The sequence below is a fragment of the Pelophylax lessonae genome, assembly GCF_965119305.1.
Source record: "Pelophylax lessonae genome assembly, chromosome: 6".
NCBI classification, from domain to species: Eukaryota; Metazoa; Chordata; class Amphibia; order Anura; family Ranidae; genus Pelophylax; species Pelophylax lessonae.
The window spans coordinates 67,073,466-67,092,335 of NC_138773.1; the positions used below are offsets into that span (position 1 = coordinate 67,073,466).

At 46.7% G+C, this 18,870-nt stretch overlaps 1 protein-coding gene across 1 annotated transcript in view; it reads left to right on the top strand.

Annotated features, from left to right (window-relative positions):
• The first annotated feature begins 1,541 nt into the window (after positions 1–1,541).
• LOC309558103 (uncharacterized protein) overlaps positions 1,542–18,870 on the top strand; it is a 107,751-nt gene continuing 90,422 nt past the window's right edge. The window contains exon 1 of the mRNA XM_082261074.1: positions 1,542–1,624. Coding sequence (XP_082117200.1) covers positions 1,582–1,624 — 43 coding nt within the window. The 5' untranslated portion in view covers positions 1,542–1,581. The remainder of the gene's footprint in view (positions 1,625–18,870) is intronic.

Below are 18,870 nucleotides of genomic sequence, written 5' to 3' on the forward strand. Positions count from 1 at the left end.
GTTATGATAGTATCTTATCTACTGATCAAAATCTACTTTGTATTGATTAAATAGGTTGTGGACTATAATTGATTATTCCTATCAGAAGAGATTGATCGGAAAACAAATCATTAATTTATCAAAGAGTGTATAGCCGCCATTACGATTATTAATTATTGATTGCAACTCTGTTTCCACCATGTAACCTAAAAATGTAATCTATCAGTGCTGCTAATTGGTGCAAAGCGATCAATAGTATTCTGCTCTGGCTGATTGAGTAAGTTTGATTGAATTCAATTGAAATTGGTTCTAAATTGTTATGGCTATTTGATCGTATTGATCGAATCGCACTGTGAAGTGTGTGTGTGGCCACCAATACTTTATTCATGAATACGATTGTATTTCCATCGATCAGAATTGGAGACTATATGCTGGGATCAATAATTTATGATCGTACATTATGATCGTATCTTATCTATCGATCAAAATCTACTTCGTATTGATTGAATAGGTTGTCGACTATAATTGATTATTCCTATCAGAAGAGATTGGAAAATAAATCATTAATTTATCGAAGCATGTATAGCCACCATTACAATTATCAGTTATTGATCGCAGTTCTGTTTCCACCATGTAATCTAAAAATTGAATCTACCAAAATACGATCGTATTTTTGAACAAAGTGTGTGTGTGTGTGGCCACCAATATGTTATTAATGAATACGATTGTATTTCCATCGATCAGATTATGAGACTACATAGTGAGATCAATCATTTATGATCGTATGTTATGATCATCACCAATATTTTATTAATGAATATGAATGTATTTCCATCGATCAGATTATGAGACTTCATAGTGAGATCAATCATTTATGATCGCACGTTATGATCATCACCAATATTTTATAAATGAATACGATTGTATTTCCATCGATCAGATTATGGGACTACATAGTGAGATCAATCATTTATGATCGTACATTATGATCATTGACTATTGATCAAACTCCACTTTCCTGTGTGTGTCGTATTGATTGAATAGTTCGACAGTAATTGATTATTTCTATCGGAATAGATCGATTGGAAAATAAATTGATATTCGATCAGACGAGGAAAAATGACAAGTGTGCCTTTTTTTTTCTTTACTTTTTATCCGTCCCTATCTGCCATTTTTTCCTGGCTCGCTTTCTGTGCGATTCGATGGTTTTGTCGCAGCAGACATCGGTGGTTGAGTTTTATCGCTCTGTCCGGCTGGGATTTATTATGGATCGTGCATCCAGAAGGATCCCATTATCCGGAGAGGAGCAGCTGGGGGTTGGTGTGGCCCCCAGATGCAGCAGTGGTGATGTATGGACCCCCCTCCAGGTTTGGGGGAGGAGATTTGGGATCTACAAGTGACAGTAGTGTGGATGTGACACAGCAGGCAGAGCACACAGCTGAGATCGGGGTGAACATGTGTAGCCGCCGCCGGGCTCCGCCCCCCCTGCCCCCCAATCCTCACCCGGGGAGCCGTGCTGGGCTATGACAGCCGGAGATGTGAGAGCCCTGCGCCTGCTGGATCCCGACAACCAATCCCGTCTCTGAGCTCCATGGCCCCAGGATGATCCGCTTCCTTCTGCTGCTTTTGCTGCTTCCAGGGGCCGGTAAGTAGCCACAAGGTCATGGAGAATGGTGCATTGGCATGGTGGATGATGTATGGGGGATGATCCGGTCCCCCCCCCCCTTCATACATATAGATGTCTCCTATATACCCTGTATAAACCGACCTGTGCTGGATGGATGGATGGATGGATGGATGGAGCCAGGCTGCCATTGCATTGCATGGAGATGACACATGGCTCAGATTTTTATTTCTGGGGGGCATCCCTGATTTTTAGCAGACTTCAAACCCCCCCCCCCCCCCATACATATAGATGTCTCCTATATCCCTGTATACACTGACCTGTGCTGGATGGATGGATGGATGGATGGAGCCAGGCTGCCATTGCATCGCATGGAGATGATGACACATGGCTGGGATTTTTTTTCTGGGGGGGCATCCCTGATTTTTAGCAGACTTCAAAAGACCCCCCCCCATACATATAGATGTCTCCTATATACCCTGTATACACTGACCTGTGCTGGATGGATGGAGCCAGGCTGCCATTGCATTGCATGGAGATGACAGATGGCTCGGATTTTTATTTCTGGGGGGGCATCCCTGATTTTTAGCAGACTTCAAAAGCCCCCCCCCCCCCTTCCTTTGATGTGATGAGATCTGGTTGTCTCTGCATAGATTACTGTCTGATGTCTCCAATGTGTACCATAGCAAGGCAAGCATTGCATTACAGACTTCATACACAACCATTTTCATACCCCCCCTTTTTATTTTTAGGGGGGCTTTGTTCCATTTCCTAGCTGCTAATCTTCTGCAGCCTCTTTGCAGCCACAACCAAACCCCCAATCCCCCCAGTGACAGTTGCCTAGCATGGAGGGATTCTTGGTGCTATTGATTTAGGGGGGGGGGGGGACCCCTGTGTGTTATAGACACCTGACAATAAACATAAAAAAGACAACTGACAATAAAAATACAGTTTTCACCCATTTTTTGTAGGCTTTGTTTGCATGCCATAGCTGCTGATCACCTTCATTTTCTTTGCAGACACTTCCCCCTCCCCCAGTGATAGTTGCCTGGCATTTCCCAGGCTGGGATTCTTGGAGATATTGATTTGGGGGGGGGGACCCCTGTGTGTTATAGACACCTGACAATAAACAATAAAAGACAAACGACAATAAAATACAATTTTCACCCTTTTTTTAGGCTGTGTTTGCATGCCACCAACTACCCCCAAAGTGATAGTTGCCTGGCATCTCCCAGGGTGGGTATCTTGGTGCTATTGATGAGCTGGGGACTAGGTGAGGACTGCTATGTGTTATAGACATCTGATAGCAAAATACAGTTTTCACCCATTTTTTAGGCTTTGTTTGCATGCCATAGCTGCTGATCGCCTGCATTTTCTTTGCAGACACTTCGCCCCCCCTCCAGGGATAGTTGCCTGGCATTTCCCAGGGTGGGATTTTTGGTGCTATTGATATGTTGAGAGGAGTGAACCCCTGTGTGTTATAGACACCTGGCAATAAACAATAAAAGCCAAACGACAATAAAATACAATTTTCAGACTTTTTTAGACTTTGTTTGCATGCCACCAACTACCCCCAAAGTGACAGTTGCCTGGCATCTCCCAGGGTGGGTATCTTGGTGCTACTGATGAGCTAGGGACTAGGTGAGGACTGCTATGTGTTATAAAGATCTGATAGCAAAATACAGTTTTCATCCTTTTTTTTAATGTTTTGTTGTATCTTAGTGGTGTGGATCTCCTGGAGGCTGTTTACAGCCACTTCCTCAATGGTGGGTGCATGACATTTCCATTGGGTTGGTGTCTTGATGCTATTGATAAATTGGGGGGCGGGGGGGTTGGTGTGAACTGCTGTGTGTTACAGGCAACTGACAGTATAATGTAGTTTTCACCTATTGTTTAGGCTTTGTTGCATGTCATAGTTGCTGATCTTCTGCAGGCTCTTTGCAGCAACTTTCTCTGGTGATGGCTGCTTGGCCAGGGTGGGTTTCTTGATGTTCGGGATGAGCTGGGGGGGGGGGGGGGGGGGGTGTAAAACTGTAAACCTCTGTGTGATGTAGATAATAACTGACAATCAAATACAGCTTTCACCTTCTTTTTCAATAATATTTATGACATTTCTATATAATATTATTATTATTATTCAGGATTTATATTTATATAGCAGTGCCAACAGTTTGCACAGCGCTTTACATAATGAGGGCAGGCAGTACAATTACAATACAATTCAATACATAATTTGTCTCATATCAGTGCTGATCTCCTGCAGCCCACTTGTGATCAACTCCCATCAACAATGGCTGCTGTCATTTCTCAGAGACAAGCAGCTGACAATAGTGAACCATGCCAGACTAATGTGTGTTAAAACAATCTCCATTGGAAGCCCATGGTATAAAGTGACAACTCAGGAGCTCAGCTGGGTAATGGGCAGAGTGCTGTCACATTATAACAGGAAGTGCCTGAACACTGATCTTCATGGCAGGATCACCAGACTTTAGTGCCGGTGTTCTAAAATTTTATCGGACCCATGAAAATTCCGGACCTCGTCACTTCCAGCTGGTTCCAACCCCCGGTGCACATGCGCACAAGGTCCGAGGAAATTCTAAGACTTAGCGAACAGCTGATTGAGAGGAGGAGGGGCTGAGGTGGGACGCACACACCGCCACGGGAAAATTGCTGTCATGGGCGAACCATATGTGCTGGAGACCCCAAAATTGTATCGCAGGTAGCCAAGATGCTCCCCTACAGCTGTTAAAAATTTGGGGTCTCGGGGATGAAAGGGTGCGGAGCATTGGTCCCCGGTTCTCGGGGTCACTGCTCCGCGCCCTTTCATCGCCGAGACCCACGGGGTCACTGCTCCGCGCCCTTTCATCCCCGAGACCCCAAATTTCTATCAGCTATAGGGGAGCATCTTGGCTACCTACGATAGAATTTTGGGGTCTCTAGCAGCTTTGGTTCGCCCGTGACAGCAATTTTCCCGCGACGGTCCTCTCAATCAGCTGTTCGCTAAGTCTTAGAATTTCCTCGGACCTTGTGCGCATGCGCACCGGGGCTCGCACCAACCGGACGTGACGAGGTCCGATTTTTTCACGGGTCCGACAAAATTTGACAACACCGGGTCATCTAGAGCCCAGGGCGCACATGCCAAACTGCGCCCCCCCCCCCCCCGAAAATGTATGAGCATCATGTGTCCGCAAAAATCCCCCCACAAAAACACTGAGCAATAATCTGCATGCCTACCCCCTAAGCATAAATTCCCCCTCCTCCCAGTGCAAATCCGCCCCCCCTCACTGAAATCCCCCCTCAGCAACTATTTTTACCCCCCATCTCCCAAAACCCCCTAGCTCAAACCTCCCCCCCCCCCCCCCCGAAAAAAAATTCTTACACCTCCTTGCACAAATCCCCTACCCCTAGAATTTCCCCTCCTAGTACACATCTCCTTACCCCCCCCCCCCCACACACACACTTTAAATCCCTGTTCCCAGCACAAATTCCCCCCAAAATCCCCCCTCCTAGCACACACCATTCCCCCTGAACACAAATCCTCATAAATCACCACTCCCAGCACACCCCCCCCCCCCCCACACACACACCAATTTCCCTTTCTACAACAATACTTACCCCCGCCTCCCCCCAAATTCACCCTGCCATCACAAATCCCTCCCCCCCCATTCTCCTTGTGGAGCCCCCCCCCTCACATGATACCACAGTGCCCTCCTGCCCGCCTCTTGTCCCGACCATGCCAGCCTTTAATGTAAGGACAGTTGAGGATTTCAAAATATCGACAATGAGGTCTTAGCATGGTAAAGATTATATGAGGTTGTAGTGATTGGGTTACATCTATGGTGATGAATATACCGGATTTCAGAATGTGCTAAAAAAAAGACAAAAGGCCAGGCCTGTCTGAACATTTCATTTATATCCAATCAGGCAAGCTCTGATACTATGTAGTTGTTGGTAGATCTAAAGCTGGCCATACACTATACAATCAGATTGTACAATCTCATCTAAATTTATGAAAACTGTGTTATATGAGGTCAGATCTAAACAATCCATTCAGGCTATATCTAATCAGGCAGGGCCTTGCTCTATGTAGCTGGTGATAGATCTAAGGTAGATTGTATAGTGTATGGTCACCTATAGGCTGGGTTCACATATGTTCGGCTGTGGTTTGCAGTGCGGGGTCCGGTGAGGTCCTGTTCACCGGTTCAGGTGTGAATTTTTGCCTGAATTCACACCTGAACTGACACAAAAACGCACAGGACCCTTTCTGAAACCGCACTGCGACCGCCCCGGATATTTGTGAACCGGCTCCATTGAGAGTCAGCCACACTCACATGTCATTCGAATCGGATGCGGTTTAAAATGCATACAATTCGCACATATGTGAACCCAGCCTAAAGGAGATGGTACAATCACATTGCTTCGTGTTTTTAAATCCAGCTGGGGGAAATCCGTAATGGCCAGATTGTTAATGTGGTCCAATAATAAAGCCGAGTTCTGAGCCCTTTATAATGTCCATGCTCCGTGCCTGGCTGTCATGCTGATCCTTTGGCTTCGGTGCTTTCTGAGTCACTGACCCGGAACAAGCAATCAGCCTGGAAAAGTCAGAAATCTCCATCTGAATATTTGTTTGGAGTCAGGGGAAGTAAATATTGATCCAGCAGGACAGCCAGGAACTTAGCATTCTCAGGAGTTAAAACCAGCAATGGCAGCCTTCATAAAGCTTTACTTTAAGGCAAAACCTTCTACTCCTTTAAAAAGCGTCCCAGAGGCAATTGTCAGATGGCGAGGAGACGATGTGACGCCTCCTCAGCGCCTGTTTTAACCTCGTTTTTGCCAAACAGATCTGTCGCAAGTGCTTGCATTCCATGCGTTTTCAGCGCTCCCCTATTCACGCTTGCCAGCCAATGATTGCACCAGGGGCGCAGTGAACATTGCTGCCACGGCATGTGCACACTCCCGTTCGAGGGGCAACTGCGGGCTGCTAAAAACTCAGCTACACAGCGTGTTTTTAACACCCCCCAACCGCTAGTCTAATCAAGGCACTACATTTTTTCTGCAACGCATGTGTGTTGCTTTAGTGCGATCGGGTGATATGCTAAATGAATTGCACCTCAATGCATCAACGCATGTATTGTGCATTGCAGTAACCTGCGTTCACATCATAGGCGTGCGCACGGGTTGTGTCAGGTGTGCTTCGGCACTCCCTAATCACCCCGTAAACCAGGGCCACTGATAAGGCAGTACAGGCAGCTTGTACCGGGCCTGGGCCCTATCAGTTCAAAAAGAGGGTCTGGGCACCTGCTGAGCAGGAGGACTGGCTGTACTTGGCTCATTGCAGACAATGATCCTCTAGTACCTCCTCCTGCAGCACTTCTGGCTTCTCCTCCTCTCCCTCCAGCTACTCTGCAGGGGGATCAGTTCTAGCATCTGCACCGCCTTCCCCCTGCTGTCCGACCCCCCTATGTGCCCCTTTTCCCCTGCACTACTTCTGGCTTCTCCTCCTCTCCTTCCAGCTGTGCTGCAGGGGGGATCAGTTATAGCATCTGCACCGCCTTCCTCCTGCTGTCCGAACCCCCCTCTGCTCCTTTCACCCCACAATACTTCCGGCTTCTCCTCCTCTCCCTCCAGCTGCTCAGCAGGGGGATCAGTTCTAGCATCTACGCCGCCATCCCCCTGCTGTCCGGGCCCCCCTGTGCCCCTTCCCCCCTCAGTACTTTTGGTTTCTCCTCCTCTCCCTCCAGCTGCTCCGCAGGGGGATCAGTTCTAGCATCTACGCCGCCATCTCCCTGCTGTCCGGGCCCCCCTGTGCCCAGCAGTATTTCCGGCTTCTCCTCCTCTCCCTCCAGCTGCTCCGCAGGGGGATCAGTTCTAGCATCTACGCCGCCATCCCCCTGCTGTCCGGGCCCCCCTGTGCCCCTTCCCCCCTCAGTACTTTTGGTTTCTCCTCCTCTCCCTCCAGCTGCTCCGCAGGGGGATCAGTTCTAGCATCTACGCCGCCATCTCCCTGCTGTCCGAGCCCCCCTGTGCCCAGCAGTATTTCCGGCTTCTCCTCCTCACCCTCCAGCTGCGCTGCAGGGGGATCAGTTCTAGCATCTGCACCACCATCCCCCTGCTGTCCGGGCCCCCCTGTGCCCCTTCCCCCCTCAGTACTTCTGGCTTCTCCTCCTCACCCAATAGCTGTGCTGCAGGGGGATCATTTCTGGCATCTGCAACAATATCTCCCTGCTGTCTGGGCCCCTCTGTGTGCCCCTTCCCCCTCAGTACTTCCGGCTTCTCCTCCTCACCTTCCAGCTGCGCTGCAGGGGGATCAGTTTTAGCATCTGCACCGCTATCCCCCTGCTGTCCGGGCCCCCCTGTGTGCCGCTTTCCCCCTCAGTACTTCAGGCTTCCCTCCTCTCCCGCCGGCAGCTGCTGTGTGCACACAGGGGAATGTGTCAGGATGGAGAATGGGGGAAGGGGTCAGTAAATATGTAATTTACCGGCCCCTTCCCTTTCTGAATAAATACAGTGAGCAATCAATACCGATTGCTCCTGCGTCCATTCATTGCTGAAGCATAGTAAAATGTGTTTGCTATGCTTCAGCTTGTGAATAAATAGGAAGCCTATGAGCGCTTCGTATTCATTCATCTCTGCAACTGAGGCTGCAGAAAATGTGACTGATGAATCTATGTATGTCCTCAGCCCCTTTCTTAAATGTGAGACATCATGGGTCTGTTTATACCCCTAATATTTCACTAAAACTCCCCAACAGGGCAGTTAAAAAATGTTAAAAATATAAAATGAAAAAATCTAAAAAATGACTAAAAACAATTTTACAAAATCATATTACAAACATTAAGGACTCGTTCACATGTGCTTTGCTCTCTTTAATCTCTGCCATGGCTGTGGAACATAGCATTGCGCCGTGGCATGTGTACACCCCTAGCCCCCTGCCTCTGCTGCGTAGTGTTTGAGCTTTGGGGTACTCACCTTAATGCAATAGGCTGTGCACACCGTTGGTTGGTTCCCACATTGCATAGACATCGGTTCTTGACTTGGACTTTTAGAATCATTTTCTCAGCCTTGTCTTTAATTGATGCAGTTTCCATGTTATCCCCCAAAAATGCAGCCTGCGCTTTTTCCCGATCCTGGTGACCACCAACCCATGACCTGTGTCCATACTGGTTGCCAGTCGGTATTTTCTGCCTCCAGACTCCAGCTTGTGCAATCTTTCCTGTGATAGCGCCGGGAAGCCAACTTGAGGGGGTGGTGTTGTATCTAGACGCGGTAATTGAATGTGTCACCGTGTTTCCTGCGCCCTGTTAATCATGCAATCAATTAGTCCCAAAGAACTCCAGCTGCTATGGAGTGGAGCCGTTCATGGCTGGACGGGAACTGACACATCCTGGCTAGTTCAGAGTCAAGGGTGGTAGCCGTCTGCTTGTAGTGACAAAGTGTTAGCCGGGGGTGGCAGACCATTATTGCAAACTATGCAGCTGCACAGGGGCCCTGTGGAAAGTAGGGGGCCCATGTATACTAGACGAATGCTAGGGCTGTCATGTACATCTGAGGGAGGGAGAGGTAAAAGAGATTCTTCATGATGCCCAAACAATGCTTTTTGGGTGGTAACATCTACCAGCTTACCATGACAGTTGCCACCATATGGCTCTCTGAAAAGCAATCCACAAGGGATCATTTTTCAAAGGGCTGTATAGTAGCAGCTGTCAGGCATTCAGGACGTGCTACTTACACCTTTTTTTATATCTTTACCTTATCATTACCTTTTTTCTTTTTTTAATTGTCTAATGCCAAATTTTCATTGCGGGGCGTGCCACAACTGAAAGCCAATCGCTTGGCTTGCGGATGCATTGTGGCCTCCATTGATAACAATTGATCTCAATGGGCAAGTTTGACAGTCAGTGCTTCTTGCCAAACTCTGCAGCCCCAATTAAAAGTGCCGCGGCCAAGAAGAAAAAAAGGTCATATAAAGCCGCACATCACTACAAGACTATGTATAGAGTGTGAAACAGCCTCAGCTCAGGCTCCAACCAGGCCACACACTCAAATGTGTTTCGTCTCAGGCTTAGTCTTAGAGACTAAGCCCTTCACGCGGGGTGAAATGCATTGGGATTAGTCCCCATGAGTAAGCCCTAGGGCCGGGGCGAAACGCGTTGGAGTGTGTGGCCTGGTTGGGGCCCAAGCTGAGGCTGTTTCACACTCTATACACAGAGTCTTTTAGTGATATGCAGCTTATAGGACCTTTTTTTCTTTTGCATCAGTATTTGGAGCTGGGACGAGCTCCATTCTTGCCTGCACTCCCAGCAGTTGCTTCATAGAAGAAGACCTGTCAGAGCCTCGAGCGAAACCCGCAATTCTGGTTTCGGTTCACAATTTGAATTCCCTGTCAGGCTGTAAAGTTAGACTTACAACGGGTGGCCATTGGGGTGGTAAAACCGCTGCTCAGTTGCCTGTTGTTACTGCCCTGCATCCACCAGTGTGAAAGAGCCCTAAGGTCTCATTTAGACTTACAGCTGGGGGCATTAAAAATGAATGGTTGAGCCATGTTTTTAATACCCCCAACCACTTCCCTTTAAGCTGTAAAGGCGGTGGATGAAGATGTTCCCATGCTGCAAAAAAATGAACCCCCCAGGTGGAACTGCTGATCGCAGCCAATTCAAGTGAATGGGGGCAGACCCCAAATGCCCCGCAACTGCATGCAATCTATTTTGAGGGTCAAAATAGGCATTAAGGAGGAGTCATAATGCCTCCTCAATGCGGATCGCTTATCGAAGGCACGGTAGTTTAGAAGATGCAAGTGTGTCTTGAGCATGTGTTAGAGTTTAGACAGTAGGGGCCCAAAAATCGTTCTTGCACAGGGGCCCATTAGTAAATGTGCCTGCCGCTTGTGTTGGGTAGTTATTATCTGATAATGCACAGCTGTCAGATTCCCTGTTTTGAGCTGTTTTTACTATTTATTATGGATTTTGGTGGGGGTGGCGGCGGGTTTTTTAAGAAGCAGTAGCTGCTAAAAGGAAAAGCAAATAAATTTGATATTTGGCTGACTATATGGCGTGGTTGAAGAGCACTGAAACGGTTCACAGCCTTATTACCCAGATTTCTGTTTTCTCTTTGATGCCAAATCTAAGCATTTGCTTGCTGTTTTTATATATACACTATATTACCGAAAGTATTGGGACGCCTGCCTTTACACGCACATCAACATTAATGGCATTCTAGTCTTGGTCCGTAGGGTTCAATATTGAGTTGGCCCACCCTTTGCAGCTATAACAGCTTCAACTCTTCTGGGAAGGCTGTCCACAAGGTTTAGGAGTGTGTCTATGGGAATGTTTGACCATTCTTCCAGACGCGCATTTGTCAGGTCAGGCACTGATGTTGGAAAAGAAGGCCTGGCTCGCAGTCTCCGCTCTAATTCATCCCAAAGGTGTTCTTTTGGGTTGAGGTCAGAACTCTGTGCAGGCCAGTCAAGTTCCTTCACCCCAAACTCGCTCATCCATGTCTTTATGGACCTTGCTTTGTGCACTGGTGTGCAATCATGTTAGAACACGAAGGGGCCATCACCAAACTGTTCCCACAAAGATGGGAGCATGAAATTGTCCAAAATGTCTTGGTATGCTGACGCCTTAAGAGTTCCCTTCACTGAGCCCAACCCCTAAAAAACAACCCCACACCATAATCCCCCCTCCACCAAATGATTTGAAACAGTGCACAAAGCTAGGTCCATAAAGACAGGGATGAGCAATTTTGGGGTGGAGGAACTTGACTGGCCTGCACAGAGTCCTGATCTCAACCCGATAGAACACCTTTGGGATGATATAGAGCAGAGACTGTGACCCAGGCCTTCTCTCCAACATCAGTGCCTAACCTCACAAAAGCGCTTCTGGAAGAATGGTCAAACATTCCCATAGACACACTCCTAAACCTTGTGGACAGCTTTCCCAGAACAGTTGAAGCTGTTATAGCTACAAAGGGTGGGCCAACTCAATATTGAACCCCACAGACTAAGACTGGGATGCCATTAAAGTTCATGTGCGTGTAAGGCAGGCATTCCAAAACTTTTGTTAATATAGTATATATATATATATATATATATATAAAGTGTTCCTTTAATTTAATCAGAATTTAATCAGAGTATAGCACCAATTCTATTAAACTACTGGGATATTGATCTTGTCAGTTAAGTAGCAGAGGGGATTGTTAATCAGTTTTAGATGCTTTGGTGTTAATGAAATTAACAACAGGTGCACTAGATGGGCAACAATGAGACGACCTGCAAAACAGGAATGGTTTTACAGGTGGAGGCCACCGACATATTTTTCCCTACTCATCTTTTCTGACTGTTTTTCACTAGTTTTGCATTTGGCTTGGATCAGTGTCACTACTGGTAGCGTGAGGCCATACCCGGACACTATAGAGGTTGCACAGGCAATCCAACTCCTCCAGGATGGCACATCAATACGTGCCATTGCCAGAAGGTTTGCTGTGTCTCCCAGCACAGTCTCAAGAGCATGCAGGAGATTGGCAGTTACTCTAGGAGAGCTGGACAGGGCTGTAGAAGATCCTTAACCCATCAGCAGGCCCAGTATCTGCTCCTTTGTGCAAGGTGGAACAGGATGATCACTGCCAGAACCCTGCAAAATGACCTCCAGCAGGCCACTGGTGTGAATGTCTCTGACCAAACAATCAGAAACAGACTTCATGAGGGTGGCCTGAGGGCCTGACATCCTCTAGTGGGCTCTGTGCTCACTGCCCGGCACCATGGAGCTTGATGGGCATTTGCCATTGAACACCAGCATTGGTAGGTCCGCCACTGGTGCCCTGTGCTTTTCACAGATGAGCAGGTTCACCCCGAGCCCATGTGACAGATGTGAAAGGGTCTGGAGAAGCCGTGGAGAACGTTACGCTGCCTGTAACATCGTTCAGTTTGACCGGTTTGGTGGTGGGTCAGTGATGGTCTGGAAAGGCATATCAATGAAAGGACGCACAGACCTCTACAGGCTAGACAGTGGCACCCTGACTGCCATTAGGTATCAGGATGAAATCCTTGCACCCATTGTCAGACCCTTTGCTGGTGCAGTGGGTTCCTCCTGGTGCAAAACAATGCCCGGCCTCATGTGGCGAGAGTATGCAGCCAGTTCCTGGACGATGAAGGAATTGATACCATTGAATGGCCCCCACGCTTGCCTGACCTAAATCCAGTAGAACACCTCTGGGACATTATGTTTCGGTCCATCAGATGCCGCCAGGTTGCACCGCAGTCTGTTTGAGAGCTCAGTGATGCCCTGGTCCAGATCTGGGAGGAAATACCCCAGGACACCATCCATGATTTTGAGTTGCTGCAAAGAAATTTCAGTAAAATGGACCAGCCTGCTGCATAATTTTTTCATTTTGATTTTCAGGGTGTCTTTAAATTCAGCCCTCTGTAGGTTGACAATTTTCATTTCCATCAAACGATGTGGCATCCTTTCCTTCCTAACACGTGATTGAAATCAAGATGAAGCATGATATTTTTCTCCAGTGAGATCTGATGGTTTTTCAAAGTGTTCCTTTAATTTTTTGAGCAGTGTATATATATATATATATATATATCCATGTTTGGGCCACATACACATTGTATTCTCTATGATGCCTTTTCTCCTACAGGAGTTTAGCAGCACACGCGTTTCATTTGCGTTTGCGCATCTGCCATTAATTCATTCTAATTGCCAGAATTTATTCTGACCAGGATTTTTATGCTGTATGGATATTGAGGAATATATCTCAATTAACATTAAAATTGTTTTTTTTTCTACAGTTCTAGCTCTTCATCGAAGTGGCTAAGGATTGCACATTTTATTGAATTCCAGGTCATCTTTCCTGCTGTTTGCATGATGTATCTGTTTCCCTGGGCTCCATCACTCCCCTCCTGCCTTGTTCTCTCAATAACACCGAGACCTTCTCTCACTTTCAAGGTGTCCATGTTTCGTGCCGTATCAGTGTCCTCCTTGGTTACATTTTCCCTCCGTTTCTGTTTGTTGCTGATATTCCAGCGCGGTCAGGGCCGAGTAATGGCTTACTTAGCAAAGTAAAAGCGGCAGCGCGGCTCTGGTGGTAATTAAGTGTTCTGCTCAGAATAGGATTAGGATTCAGCTGACTCCATCGAACATCTACTTCTCATCAAGTCTTTCACATTGCTCTATATAGAACAGATAAGCATTGCCTTGGAGCAAAAGTGGAAAAACTTAATGAGAACTAAAACTCATAATGACATAGCTCATGTGTTTGTGGACTGATTAAGACTGCACCAGTGGTTCTTAACCTTACTGCGACCAGGGCCCGGTAAATTCTTCTAAAACCTTCCATGCCACAGACATATAAAAAAAAAAGTTTATACTCGTACAATAAAAGTATTTAAAATGCTGGAAGGCTATGGATGGGGCTTGGTGTTAATGTGGGGAGAAGAGGGTTCTTGAGGGGGTTAGTGGACTTGGTAGCCCTGTAGGAGATTAGGTTTCTGGAGGAGGCAGGGGGTTTTACATCGGCACTGTGGGACACCGAAGGGCACTGTAGAGGCTAGAGATTATGTGGCACACTGTAGGAGGTTGGGGGCATCAGAGGGGGGGGCACTACAGGGGCAAGGAGACACTGTGGGAGATTGAGAAGCACTGTGGCACCTTGTTGGAGTTTGTTGACACCGGTAGGTCAGAGGCTCTTCAGCAGGCTGGTGGCACTGCAGGGGCAAGTGGACACTGTGGCATATTGGGAGACACTGTGATACACTGTCGGAGTTTGGGGGCACCAGGTGGGGACAGAGGCTCTTCAGCCTACCGGGGGCACAGTTGGAGGCGTGAGGGCATTGCAGGGACAAATAGATACTGTGGGAGATTGGGAGACACTATGGCACACTGTTGGAGTTTGGGGGCACCAGGGGGAAAGGGCAGAGGCTCTCTAGCCTACTGGGGGGATTGTGGGAGATTGGAGGGGCACTGCAGGGGCAAGGAGACAATGTGGGAATTTTAGAAACACTGTGGTACACTGCTGGAGTTTGGGGGCACCAAGTGGGGGATGGAGGCTCTCCAGCCTGCTGGGGGAATTGTGGGAAACTGGAGGGCACTGCAGGGGCAAAGAAACATTGTATGACATTGGGAGACACTATGGCACACTTTTGGAGTTTGGGGGCACCAGAGGAGGGCCAGAGGCTCTTCAGTAGGCTGGAGACACTGTGGGCCCATTTCAACTGCTTTAACTTTTTGCTGCAGAGGCATCGGCTGGGGGTGTACACATGCCTTGGTCACAAATTATACCTGTCTCGCTAAGTGGGTGGTACCACCCACTGATCGTAACCCATTTAGGTAAATGGGGCTGCGCTGCAACCACCCCACAACCGCACACAAGGCACATGGTTGTGACATGGTTGTCCAGTATTTAGGAGGTTATAACAGGCAGTAAGGATACAATGCCTCCTCACCACCTGTCTAATGCTATCCATTTTTGGATCGCTCTTCAAAATGCAAAACAGGTGTAAATGAGGTCTTAATTACTTTATATTTAATGTCTTGGTGATTTAAAATAAGGCATTTGGCTGATTTCTTTACATGCCATGTGTACTTTTGGAACACTATAAAATATGATATGCAATAAATGAAGTTAGCCCCCAAGATGGCCGCCTCCACTGACAAGCCCCTTGACCTTTGTCCTGATTTCCTGTACAAATAAGAATCTGTCAGCCAACATAAAGGGTGTCTTTGCTCAGTCACAGCGGGCTGTAGTAGGAAAAACGTACAATATGGCGTCTGTCATGCCTCACTGGAAGACTTAGTATAGGCTTTCATTGTGTTATAGAAAATAAGACCTCGTATATCAGAACCTCCTGCTGCCCCCAAATCCTTACTTTAAACATACGGGGTCACTAGAAGAGTGATAGTAATTCAGTCAGTGACCCCTCATATGGCCTTTCCAATATCCTTTCCATAGTAAGGCTGGGGTTTGTTTTACAGGCCCCAATGGATATGCATATGCATATGTGTCAGGCTCGTTTGATACAAACACATCTGCTTCTGGTTAAAGATGGCATGAGACCACCACAATACAAACATCCAGGAGTCACCCGGGACACGTGTTAATGGTGTCATTATTTCTAAGTTCCTGACCTGGAACAAGCATAGAGAGAAGGAATTCTGACACTTGTACAAGTCTGGTGCTCAAAAGCCACTCAGCCAGGCAACTAGCATTTCAGAAGCAGGCCAGCAACAGCAGCCCTTGTGACAGGTGGGACTTTAAGGTACATTGGGTGAATTTTCTGACTTTAGCAAATCTGCAGTGTTTGCTACATAGTGTTAGCTGGTTGTAGATTGGCTTTACCTGTTGCCAGTTCAAAGTATGCAGCAAGGGAAGGGGGATGCACAGGTGTTCCATGCATTCCCATGCAGGCAGTCCCATTCATGTCATTTGGGACACAGCGGATGAACAGACACAGTCGCTGCTCCCAATTTGACACCCATGTGGATGGGCGACCCAGAACACAGGCAGTGTAAGTTTGGGGACACACACCCATGATGGTCAGGGACTGTGTATATACTACATTTTTGGTCTGGAGACATGCCACAGAAGACAATACAAAACCAGGAGAGGTTAGTGGAGACCAATTCTCAATGTTCTCACTACAGACTACTGAGGTCTGAGAGCAGCACATCAGTGTTAATTTCGTCGACTAAAACCGACTAAAACGTTTTCGTCGACTAAATTAACACAATTTTAGTCGACTAAAATACGACTAAAACGAAAACAATTCAGATGACTAAAATACGACTAAAACTAAAATGGCATTTTAGTCAAAAGACTATAACTAAAACTAAATTGAAATTTGATGCCAAAATTAACACTGGTGCATGCTCAAAGCTTAATACCATAAATAATAACATATTAGATTTTTCACTCCAGGACCAGCAGTAGTATATAATGAGTTTGGAAATTGTAGAGAAATGCTTAAATAATGCATTACAAATTACAATTGAACTACACCCATTCGATTATAGATGACTAAAATGAGTTTTAGTCGACTAAAATGTAAGACGTTTTAGTCGACTAAAATGTACTGGAGTTTTAGTCGACTAAATACGACTAAAACTAAAACACTTGCAGAAGACTAAAATAGGACTAAAACTAAAATGCCATTTTATTCCTTAGACTAATGCCCCATACACACGTGCAGATTATCTGCAGACTTTTGTCTGCAGACTTACCTTTTCTATGTAGTGCAAGGGCCTGCCGGATTGCATACAAATTGAAAGTGTTTAGGTTTGACCTCATATTATATGGTTTTGGTAAGTCTGCAGACAAAAGTCTGCAGATAATCTGCACGTGTGTATGGGGCATAAGACTAAAACTAAATTGAAATTTGCTGCCAAAATTAACACTGCAGCACATCATATATCAAAGGACCACATGTGGCCCTTGGGCAGCAGGTTGGGCGCCAGGGTTCTACACTCTATTTGTCTTATCACATATGATCTCTGTTCAATTGACAGGCTATTAGATTCGGGCCAAATCCATTCCCAATAACAAGAAAAAAAAACAAAATATTCAGTCTTGAAGTGGACATAGAATCAGAATCTATTTTTCAGTATATTTGGCATCACATCTCATTCTGCACAGTTTTCTTAAAGTGTCAGTAAACAAAACAAAAAATACCCTCCTATTAGGCCCCTTTCACACGATCGGACCGATTGGGCCCGCCTGTCCGTTTTTCAGGCGGGCCCGATGGGGCCACTCATTCTCCTCTAGGGGTAGGTGGATGTCAGCGGACATGCGTCCACTGACACCCTCCTGGCACCTGATCCAACAAGATCTGCTTAAAACAGATGTATGGCGATAGAGGAGATCAGGATTCTGACAGGTCCGTCTCTGCACAGTAAGCGGAGATGGACCTGTCATCTGTCTGCTCAGCGGGGATCAGCAGGGATCTGCTGACCAAGCAGAGCCTAACCCATATGAAAGGGGCCTTATATCTACAGTATATGTGCCCATCATTTATTTAAAAACAAGGCCTTATTATAGAGAAACTACTTGTTGATCCTGCCAGTTAACTTAACTTCCTTACTTATGGTGGCAACGCTGTGCAAGCTGGTCCAGTCTCTGCAGCATTGCCACCATAGCGTGCATGCTCCAGTTCCCCTTTGAATCTTCTTTGTCCCTTCCAGCTCCTAGCTGCATCACAGGGGGCCACGTCTACTAGAGCAGTCCAGAGTATATGAATGACAGCCGCTCCTCTACTATGGAGGGAATTCGATAAAACACTTAAAGAGGAAGTAAACCCTCCTCTGCAAGTTGTACCTATAGGTAAGCGTATGATAAGGCTTACCTATAGGTACTATAAATATCTCCTAAACATGTACTGTTTAGGAGATATTTACCTTACATGCAGCCAGTGACGTCACTGGCGCATGCGCTCTGAAGGAACGGCCGCTGGTGCCGTTCCTTCAGAGCCCCGTGCCGTGACCATCGGCTCCCGCGCGCGTGCGCGGGAGTGACGTCACCGCGGCTCCGGCCAATCAGATGGCCGGATGCCGCGATCCTGGAAGACGGGCGACTGAACATGTCGCCCGTCATAGAGGTAAGCGGGCGGCACGGTGGGGGCTCGTTCTAAGGTAAGTATTACATAATGAGCTAGTATACTAGCTCATTATGTGTTTCTCTTTCAGGTTGAAAAAAAAAAAAAAACTTGTAATGGGTTTACAACCTCTTTAAGACACCGTTCTAAGGTAAGTATTACATAATGAGCTAGTATACTAGCTCATTATGTGTTTCTCTTTCAGGTTGAAAAAAAAAAAAAAAACTTGTAATGGGTTTACAACCTCTTTAAGACACCGCCTGTGTATAAATATTAAAAAACATTATAAATACTTTTTTTTTTAAGTGATCTCATTCCCCCTGTTCTCAGCTGCATAAGAGCTGAGGGGAGGAGAAGCAGCAGAACACTGAGCTTCCCAGTGAATCGCTGTGCAGGGAGGGGGGGTTGTCAGGACAAGTCTGATCATTGGAGAAGAGCAAGCAAGTTTCCCAGCACAACTAGGGAACTGACCACGCTGTGCTTTCCTCCTTAGTGGGATCAGTTTTTAATAGGAAAGCAGAGGGACTAGCAAGAACACCAGGGATTTCACATAAAGGAAGCAATACAAAGAGAACAGGATACTTTCTCATACAACTACATGGTACAGTAGGCGCATATCAGCAATATGAAATGTTAGGGGTAACAAACACTTTAAGATGAATCAGAATGCGCTGTAACCAGT